Source organism: Bombus vancouverensis, chromosome 3 (genome assembly GCF_051014615.1).
Source record: "Bombus vancouverensis nearcticus chromosome 3, iyBomVanc1_principal, whole genome shotgun sequence".
Taxonomy (NCBI): Eukaryota; Metazoa; Arthropoda; class Insecta; order Hymenoptera; family Apidae; genus Bombus; species Bombus vancouverensis.
In genome coordinates this window covers 12,352,283-12,362,481 of record NC_134913.1, presented here as the reverse complement: position 1 = coordinate 12,362,481, position 10,199 = coordinate 12,352,283, and the positions used below count along the sequence as shown (strand labels likewise).

The following is a 10,199-nucleotide window of genomic DNA, read 5'->3' as shown; positions in this document are numbered from 1 at the left end:
ATTTACGATCAGATGTTAAAGGTAATAAAAGCAAATATTTCAAAATATGGATTTTCAAGATGCTTTGTAGCTATTATAACTATTAAATTACGCGACTAACTAATTAGAGAATTATCCTTAAACTTAAAGTAATAAATACAATTCATTCATTTACTTTTATTTATCTTTTTTAATTACGAAAATTAAATAATTTACAATTTTTAAGAAACAATGAGTTATTATAGTCTATATTATAATGTATAAATGATACTTTAATCTTTCTAATCTTGACGCACATTGATCTTTCAAATTACGAAGCTATCGAGTCTTTTTACTTGAAGATCGATTATAACATCCATCATAAATTTTAATACCACTATTAATATAGAGTATTATAGAGTGTCAAAAATGAATTCTATTCTTGTGTATTATTAAATACACAAAAACTCAATTCCAAAAATGTATTGACAATCCTTAAAATACATTCATATTTAATAAATCGATCTTCTTCGAATAGTCTTATAGAATGTAACTGCCCAAATTGTATAGAGGAAGAAAAATTCTTAGGATGTTATAGGTATGCAAATACATTCAGATGCATAGAGATACAAATTATTTAATATTTTTTATACAAGATGTCAAATCGTTGGACAATTTACACATTTGCACAATAATTATATTATCAGGATACGATACAAACATCTTCAAGAAGTCAATAGGTGTCGCAGTAAATCTTGCGTTCATCTAATACTTTTCTATGTCGATAATCTATGACGTACATTGAAAATCGTATACTTCCACGATCGGAATCTACAGTTACACGGGGTATTTGAAAATAATCTATCACGATCATCACAATGTTATTCTACTACTTTGGATCGGTATTGATTTGCAAAAAAGTAACTGCAAAATTAAACTTTGTCTTGTAATTCAAAGCCAAATTTTTGTTCTTATTGCATCGTATTGTACTCATCACGGAGATCAAAGCCTTAAAGGAACCATCGATCGCAACTCAACTTTATTTGTAATGCGTTTACATTTTGCAGTCACATGTAGGAATAGCACCTGTTATCGCACGTACATACGCCAGATGCATCTTTACATATCCTATATCTTCCTTTCTTTTTCTCTTTCTTTTCTTCTCGTTATTTACATTCTATATTTCGGCCAATTTTCTACCCAATATTACGCATTGACTTTAGGCAATAAAAACTATATTTAATCCGATGTTCTAATTATTTAACGGATGTAACTCATCTACCCAAACTATGAACGATATCTTTCACGACTTCTAAAAGCCATTTGTGTCAGAACTGGCGAACGAGCAAGCCACAGATGAGAAGCAAGTCTGCATCCTATTCACCATGATCCAATCATTTCATTCAAAAATTGATAGATTGGTTGACTAGTGTGAGATGGAGAATTATCATCGACCGACCTACCAATTTTTTCATCATCTAAATTTAAGGCGCAATTTTGCTCAGAAACTTGGCCGGGATATAGAAATGTGAGTCCGGTTGCTTAGATAGCAAGAAAGGAAGAATAGAAGATATGGGATTTATAATCGTGGTTTTGGGGCATTTACGTGCGACACTAAATGCTATTTCCTTTGTATTTGACTGCAAAATGTAAATATTATTATTACATATAAAATAAGTTCGAAAGCTAATGGAACTTTAACATTTTTTTTCCAAGAGGACAGTTGAGTTACGAACCGTGTTCCTCTGAAATTTGTTATCCTCATCAGAAGAATACGATGCAATAAGAAAAATTGTGACCTTGAATTTTAAGACGAGGGCCATTCTTGTGGCTATTTTTTTTTTTTGCAAATCTTTATCGATCCAGAGACGTAGAATAACACTATGATGCTCGTGACAAATCGTTCTTTCCTGTGACATCACGTCGATAAGTTTCCATAATTTTGTTACGATTCTATTGCTAATCATCCGGATGAAAACTTTCACTGGGAATTCTGTCATTTGCAATTAGTCTCTTCCATTTATGGACCTACAATTTGGCATATGAGATAATTCTAACTTTTCAAAATTGTATTATTTGAAAATCTTCGGCCGAGACAATTGAAACATCCTTCATTATCAGTGAGAGGTAGAGGTCCGAGTAGTGGAGGATGAAGCTCGTGGTGGGGATGGAGACGCGAAGGATAGAGATAGAGAGGCGAATAAAAGATAGAAAAAGAGGGCGAAAGACAGAAACTAAAGTAATAGAACCGATGCCGAAGCAGAATGAAACCCACGTGGTATCTAACGTCTTGAAACAGTTAAAAATAAAGCACGCATATTTGCAGTAGATTATTAATAAACACATTGGTTGTTCTTCACATTTCTAATAAAGGATACATCGCAGAGCAGAAAGATAAAGAGCGTAACGTTTAATTCCCTTATTTCATTGACACGATTGGTCATAGTCGTAAATCTATTCTTTTTTAATTCTTTTCGAAAGATTATCATTGGCCAAATCAGCGATTAACCTCTTCTTTCGTGTTGTATAGCGACAGCATCCAGTTTTATTTATTTTTAAAGCAGTAGTAGGTGGCGTGGGTATCGGGCATCTGATTTGTCAAACTAAAGCTCACCAGGCAACTAACAAAGAAAAATATACAACACATATGTATATGTAGTCTCTGTAGAAGTCGCTCATCAGGCGATAAGATTAAAGGAAATGCCTACCCGGATCTAGCAATTTCACTGTTCTTCTTCTGATATCTTGCGTTCTATTTATTTGGTTTGCGAATCTAAGGAAATAAGAATGAACGAAGGGCGGTTCATTAGAGCACATAATGATCGAGGTTACTTTATGGAACTTGTTATTTAATTGTTCAAGCAGCGCTTGTTGACACATTTATCGAGTGTTTTTCTTGAAAGTTCTAGGACAACGTCGAATAATAATCTCAATATCCATTTTATCCCACAATAACAGTATTCCTAACTTCCTCAGATGATTTACGTTCTTTATCCTTATTTTACGATTTATATCCTCATGTTTATAAATTATTATCGTGTATGGTATGATAAACTGATTAATGATGTTTTAACGTGTACTTATACCTACAGATTATAATTATTTATCATTCGTACTATTATTTATCTTTTGAAACACGCGAAAGGAAAACTTCCATTTAATTGATTTACAACTGCAAGTAAATCATTGTAACTTCCATGATTAACTGATTAATGTCTGCAATCACAAGTAAACGGTCATATATCGTTCGACTCACTGCATAATTAAACCATCCAGATAAACATTGATTCTCTATTAATCTTTCTACGTTACACACGAATCGAATCACCAGGTGCACACATCAATTTTTAATACCATCAGTATTTACGGCGATAAATTTGACTGCGTTACTATCGACCGTGGTTGAATTGAATTAAATTAAATTGTACCGTTTTATCGATGGTAAGACTATAACAAAAATTGCAATAAAAAATTAATTCAAGTATAAAACATGATCGAAGAATTTTTATACTACAATCTTGCTCTTATTTTAACAAACAAACTTCTACTGTTTCAAGAAAATATTTCGTACAAAGTTGAAACGAGGAAATCGCGCACGTCAATAACGATTTTCTCATACTTCGCCCAAACTTGAATCATTTTTTTTTACTAGAAACACACGATTACGATCGACAGAACGCAACAAGATTAGTTCTACTCTTTTCGTGTCTATGTGACCCAAACCAGATTAGATATTAGACATTCCAATAAAGCATATTATAAAAATATGGATTGTTCTTAAATATTCTTAGTATTCAATATCTGCGTACTCCACGCTTCTTATAAATAAAGTATCCAAAAAAAAAAAAAAAAAAAAAAAAAAAGGAAGGAAGATCTGAGACACGAACGTGAAAAAGAAGCGAGGAGAACAGCAGGGTTAAAGAATCTGAGAAGAGTATCTTCAAGTTCTTTGATTTTTGCCGATGGCTTGTGTTATCGAGCGGGAAAATTCACGGTAATCAATCGTTGGGCGCCTAAAACGTGGCTGCATTAACGTAGCAAAGAATTACGAAAGGTAAAGTGTTTTTTAAGGTAAACCGGCACGTTTCACTTTGTAGATGCCGGTGTTGAGTAGGCTTGGTAAAGGTACATACTCGAGCCGCATCGTCGCTCGTCCGAATCATGCCGTGAGTGACCAGTAAACGAAATGGCAACGAGTACTCTGTGTGCCGTGTACGTGGTATGATGCTATATAAATAATACTTGGCGCGAACCCTGATCAGTCGAGTTGCGGCGGCCGTACCTGTCGCAACACACAATAATGCATCGTACCATAACAAACTGAAACCGGTTGTCCTTTTTCACATCTTTCGCTGCTTCGCGTTCTCATTTACCTTAACCTTGTTCCGTACTTGCGTCGTGCGACTCTTATATATATATATATACATATATTTCTATTTTATTCTTTTTGACGCACCGCATCCAGGTGATATACTTCGTGTGTCTCTCTTTCCCTCTTTGTCTCTTCACCTTATTTCTCGGTGTGTACAGAAGAAGTGACCCACCAGAATGTCGCACGACAATTTCGGATTTACCTCGAGTACGGTGAGTGACACTATTTATATTTACTTTGCTCTCCTTGCTTATGTTTATCTTGTTTACGTAGGATGCTCGCACTAAATACATCGATTACGCACTGATATGCTTTGTCCTCCACGATATATGGATCGTTCTTTTTTAGCGGGGATTTATATTCAGATTGTATCGATATATAGTATAGGAAATTGTTAAAGGTCGATTAGGCGAATTGGCATTACTTTTAACTATGCCATGTGATGTACATTTTTTCGAGACAATTGATATTTAAATCGTGGGTAGGGATAGAACAGAGATCTGTTATCCGCTGGGTGAATTGGCGGTATGATTCAATTCTTGTTTCATTCGATCCTTTTATCATTTGTATATCTGTGTTAATTAATGTCTAGGTGAGTAGAAATGGACGTATTCGCTATAGATATATTAATATGACACATGTAATTCGATTGTAGTTCGATTACTTTCGTTCCAGTTTGGGAAATTTTATTTTTCTATGGAGTATGAAGATTGTTTTCGTCTCGTCAATCTAATTGTTTAAAAATTGTACGATATACTGTGGTCAATATGAGTGACGTGTTTCATGTTTATTTCTTCTCTTCCTCTTTAATAAAACATTTCTTTGGGAGAAGAAAATTGGAATACGTTTTACATAACGAAATTTGTCATTTTATAAAATACGAAGAAACACAATAGTAAATTCGTAATGTACAAGGAAATATGTTTGTTGAATTATTTTAAAATTATATAGGTATACTTGTCAGAATTTTCAATCGTAAATAAATACTTTAGGAAAAACGTGATATTTTCATCATAATTTGTCACTATAATATTTTTCTTCTCCACAAGTATTAAAATTATCGTTCATTAATAAAAACACCATTTATTTTGTATTTCGTTCCAAATATTTTATTATACAATTCTATGATAACTTTTGCAATTTCACGTTTTAATCTATCTCGAATATAATGAAAATTGACTAATTTATGCGCTTCTGCTGTAGTATTTCAAGATTCTGTTTCTTCAAATACATCTAAAATATGCAAAAATATGTGAAAGAAGGTTATACAAAAAAAGATTAACATCAATTGAATATTCAAAATTCACCAAATATTGTAGACTTTTTGACGAAATTTTTCATCTTTCACATACAAACAAGCAATAATACTAACGAAATGTTACTATACATGAAGTTAAAAATGTTTCGTATTAATATAGTATATCGTTAGACAAAATTAGTGAAACTATTAAAATATTCATTATGAGCCACTGCGTATTCGATTCCGCGGTTGCTATTAATCGAATGATCTCGAATATCATCGAAAAGGGAAAGTTCTTGTCTGAATGAAAAATTATCCACATCGAAGGACAATATTGACCAGAACTATGTGACGTCAATGCTCGCAATACGCAGAGGAAATTCGTGATTTAAATTGAAGCAAGTTTTTTATGCTCGAGATCGGATCGAATTCTTCGACAAGTTTTTTTCTCCCGAGATTTCAGTCATTAGGATGTGAAATTCGATTGGAACTGTGAACCGCTTTTGTCGAACGGTCAGTGAAACTGTGTCCTTCGTATCGAGATTACTATACTTTTTTATTCCTTTTTTTTTGCGAGTTCCAATCTTCTTTTTGCGATTTATTAGATTTGTAGTTCCTGAACGAGAAAAAATTAAATAATTTCAGCCTGAAATCGACCGATCTCATCGTGACTTATAACTTCTCCATTTGCAACAGTTGGTGGTTGATACTATATTGTCGAGGAACCTTTTTTAGTATTACTTTCACTTTCTTTCTATGATTGTAATCGGTTTTACTGTTTGAAGATCGAATTTTTGTTTAAATTATGTCTAAAGATTCTGAATTTATTTGTTATTAATTTAGTAACATTTTGATGTTCTAAAATAAAAAATTACGACTAAGCTAAGAAAGGTTTCTAAATATAAAAAGAATCTTTCTTCTAAAAATGTTGAAAATTTAAGATTTCTTTATCCAAGTAAAATTGTGAATTAATTATTACTTAATTAATTAACCAATTACACGATGTTACCGATATTTCTTCTGATAATAAAAAAGGGAAAAGTTTTTAACTCAAATATGACGAAACAAATGAATACTATTAGACAGACAAAAATGAAATGAATATTATTTATTGATCGGAAATATGCTTATTCACGTTGAACCAATTTCTTCGATTCAACAATTCACGTTATCACAGGTAATCGTTAGGATGATAAGTAAAAATTCGGTAATCCCGTAAATAGATCAGTGAACCTTATCCAAACAGAGGTCGTTACATTGTTGCACACATAGACGCGTGAATAAAAAAATTTATGTTAAGAATCGATAATCCCCGTGTTGATATTGTGGATTTAGGTATTAATGTGAGCAATTGGAATCATTGACAATAAGACGTTTGTGATATTTGAATTCGTTCTAATAACTGTAATATATATATATATACATATAATTTGTGGAATTCAAATATCAGGGCACTTTTGCGCAATTCAACCAATATGTAAATAAATCTTTCAAATTACGAATCATCCGATTATCATACTATTTCGCTTAATACCGTAAAATTCTAATTAATGATAAAAAATTAAATATATGAACACCTAGAGATAGAATAGTTCAAGTAATTTCATAATAAGAAAAATGTCTAATGTTGGAACATCTGAAAATGAAAAAAACTGATAATTCGTGTAATTTCGTAATCTGGAAGCTCTTAATATGAGAAGATCGGGGGCTCGAAAATCGAAAGACATTATCTAAGAATCAAAATTGAGGTTAATCTACGAACCGACAAATGTCATTGTATCATTCCCTCGTTAGAATTTTGCTTACCTCTATCTGATTCATAGCCTGCAAATCGTATACTTATGTACTTGACGTGTCGTTTTCCTTGAAGCGATTCGACAGCTTTTAGCAGGAGAATCGAGGAAAAATGGTTTCTGTCCTCTGGGAATCGACCTTAGTACCGTATCTCTGAGAGAGAAAAAAAATTATTGCCCTCAATAACAATACTGGCCGCGATATCAAATGTTTGTTACACTGATTACTCAGCTCCGTCATTTGGACTTGTTCGTCTTGTTTTCGTAGATCGTATTACCTGATAAGGGGGAGATCGTTCGAATGGAACTTTTTTAGGGAATGTTCCTATGATAATAACTGTTACGTGAGAAACTTAGAAATTTTCTCGCCGAGGTAAAGCAGTTGATCAAACGATTATTACAGATTGCATGTGAATTTTGTCGAGGCGTTAATATTCGATAGTAGGCGTTTTAAACGCAATTTTTCATTCGATTAGGTTCGCTACGACGACGAGAGGACATCAAATTTCGCCTATCGTAATAATAGTGATTTATTAGAAGAGAAATGAAATTTTGATAGCAAATTTTGAATGTGGATTTTTATGCATTTATGTAAATTTAGAGATAAAAAAAAAGAATGCAGAGAATGCGTATAATAAATAAAAATATACGAAATATCAAAAGTAGGGTAAGACAAAACGAATCTTCACGCAAGTTCCATCTTTTTGGTTGTGCCCACAACTAAATATAAATTTGCATAAAAATTCGCCGTCTAAATATTACCATCGATCATCGATGACACGATTATTATTCGCCAGAATTCAAATATTTGTCTTGGATTTTCTAATGAAAAGTACACACATAGCGACACTATGTCGTTATGAGAGAATAAAAATAAATGATAGCGATTTCAAGTAGAGTCGTGGTCTATTTGCATGCTTCCATTGATCAAAGTTTTATGAACTGAACTTCCAAAGGAATTGACGCCTTAAACTTTAAGTGAAACTTAAGTGAACTTGTTAAAGGTTATACACACAGGAATTGATAGTAGCTATTTACTTCTGTATGTTTGTATATATGTAAGACAATTGAACACCGGATAGGCGGCTAACTCGTTGCTTCATGATCGTTTCTGTAACTATTTTATTGACATTCTTGTCAGATGCGACACATTGATAATTTGTATTCAGTGATCCTTATGAAGAATTGAAATTAACGTTTACATAACAATGTAGCCTGTGCTTCTGTTGCATCGAAATATAATGTATAATTCATGTTACGAATGTGATTCCATGTTATAAAGCTAATAAATTTTATTATGCAGATACTATATATAATAATACTGTTCGTAGATGCTATAATAATTATCATTTCACACAGTATATATAAATTTATTAAATGACAATCCATTAAGGACCAAGCAGAGGGATAAAGCGTAAAAACGAATTCGAAAGTCTGAAAATTCAGAACTTTGAAAATTCGAAAGTCTGGTACTTTGGAATTCTGAAGATTCGATGCTGCGTTAATTTAATTTGTCGATATAAATTATTTCAAGTAGTTGAATCGAACCAACAAATCTAACTGCAACCAAGATGTACATATTTAATAGAAGCAGTGATTCTAGAATGACTATGTCTATACGTAACTTTACACACGTGTAAGAGGAACAGTGAACGATGTATTTATCAATATTCTCAATGATATAACAGTATAACAATATGATTGGCGCCAAGGTAATTATAATAGATATTAACTTAGGTTCCACGAATACCGAAGTATGGCGAAAAGCATTAAAGTTATTTGAAGAGCTTGGTCTATTTATTTCGCCTACCCCACTTAGTTATCGATCTCGAAGTCGATCTATCCGCCAATGAGATTCAAATTACATATTGCGTAGATGTTTCCTAACCTATACCAAGTATGAGCACATGATTGAAAATATTCCGCTAGTTTTCGAACGGATTGATGTTAGTCATGGAAATGTACAAGTAACAAATTTTATCATAGCACTGTCAATATTTGTACATGGCAGCTTCTCGTTTCGTCGATTTAATACATATTTTGTTCTGGTGTAATGTTTGTTTTACATTCAGGAGGTTAGACTCGATGATTTCGTAATGGAGGAATTTATACGCTTATTTTAATTTCAACGAGATGTCTCCAATTATCATTGGATTGCGCAGAAAGAATCGAACCTTTAAGATTCCAAATACTCAATTACTAGATAACGAATATTTAAACATTTATTTGTAAAAGATTGACAAATGTGCAGGATGCACGTAATATGTAGAAATTCGTAAAATATTCAAAGTAAGTCGCTCATTGTAATATTTAGCGAGTAGAGCACAATTTTTATTTAGTTGTATTTAGTTCTATTTAATATTTAACGAGTGGACTATATTTTTATTTAGTTATTTTTAGTTCCGTTTAAAATCTAGCGGATGGATCAAACGTGATTCCATTTACTTCCATCTAGTCCCAAAAATATAAAATTGCACAAACATCTGCAATCTATTAATTACGATGATTTGTATATAAAATTTCTATACAAAATATAGTTACTAATATTAAGGAAAATAATTTCTTTATTGAGAAAGGTTCCCTTATAATCTATTAATTGTTTCATTTTTTATCTCATTCTAGCGTTATGCAATAATTTTTTATACACCGGTTAATGAATTCTATCTGAATAGAAATTCTAAATGATAAGAAAAAGTAATAGGATTAAAATCATTCATTGATAAACAAAGACGACCTTGTATTTGAGAATGTCCTTACATTCCTACACGCTTAATAATTCAATTGTTTTGTGTAAATAACAGGAATTATTATCTACGCGTGATAACAGGTAAAAAGT

General features: G+C 32.2%; 1 protein-coding gene and 2 long non-coding RNA genes across 3 annotated transcripts in view; 2 read left to right on the top strand and 1 right to left on the bottom strand.

The window, feature by feature from the left end:
- Positions 1–8: 8 nt before the first annotated feature.
- LOC143302466 (uncharacterized) lies at positions 9–4,195 on the bottom strand. The gene is made up of 3 exons (XR_013058006.1): positions 4,092–4,195; positions 2,667–3,405; positions 9–2,579 (listed from the first exon to the last, which is right to left on the bottom strand). It is a non-coding gene; the product is annotated as an uncharacterized LOC143302466 (long non-coding RNA).
- A 26-nt stretch (positions 4,196–4,221) lies between these two features.
- LOC117154213 (proton-coupled amino acid transporter-like protein acs) overlaps positions 4,222–10,199 on the top strand; it is a 40,810-nt gene continuing 34,832 nt past the window's right edge. Inside the window, exon 1 of the mRNA XM_033329004.2 lies at positions 4,222–4,542. Within this exon, the coding sequence (XP_033184895.1) occupies positions 4,507–4,542 (36 nt within the window). The 5' untranslated portion in view covers positions 4,222–4,506. The remainder of the gene's footprint in view (positions 4,543–10,199) is intronic.
- LOC117154226 (uncharacterized) lies at positions 4,752–5,331 on the top strand. Its single transcript, XR_004463735.2, has 2 exons — positions 4,752–4,922; positions 5,006–5,331. It is a non-coding gene; the product is annotated as an uncharacterized LOC117154226 (long non-coding RNA).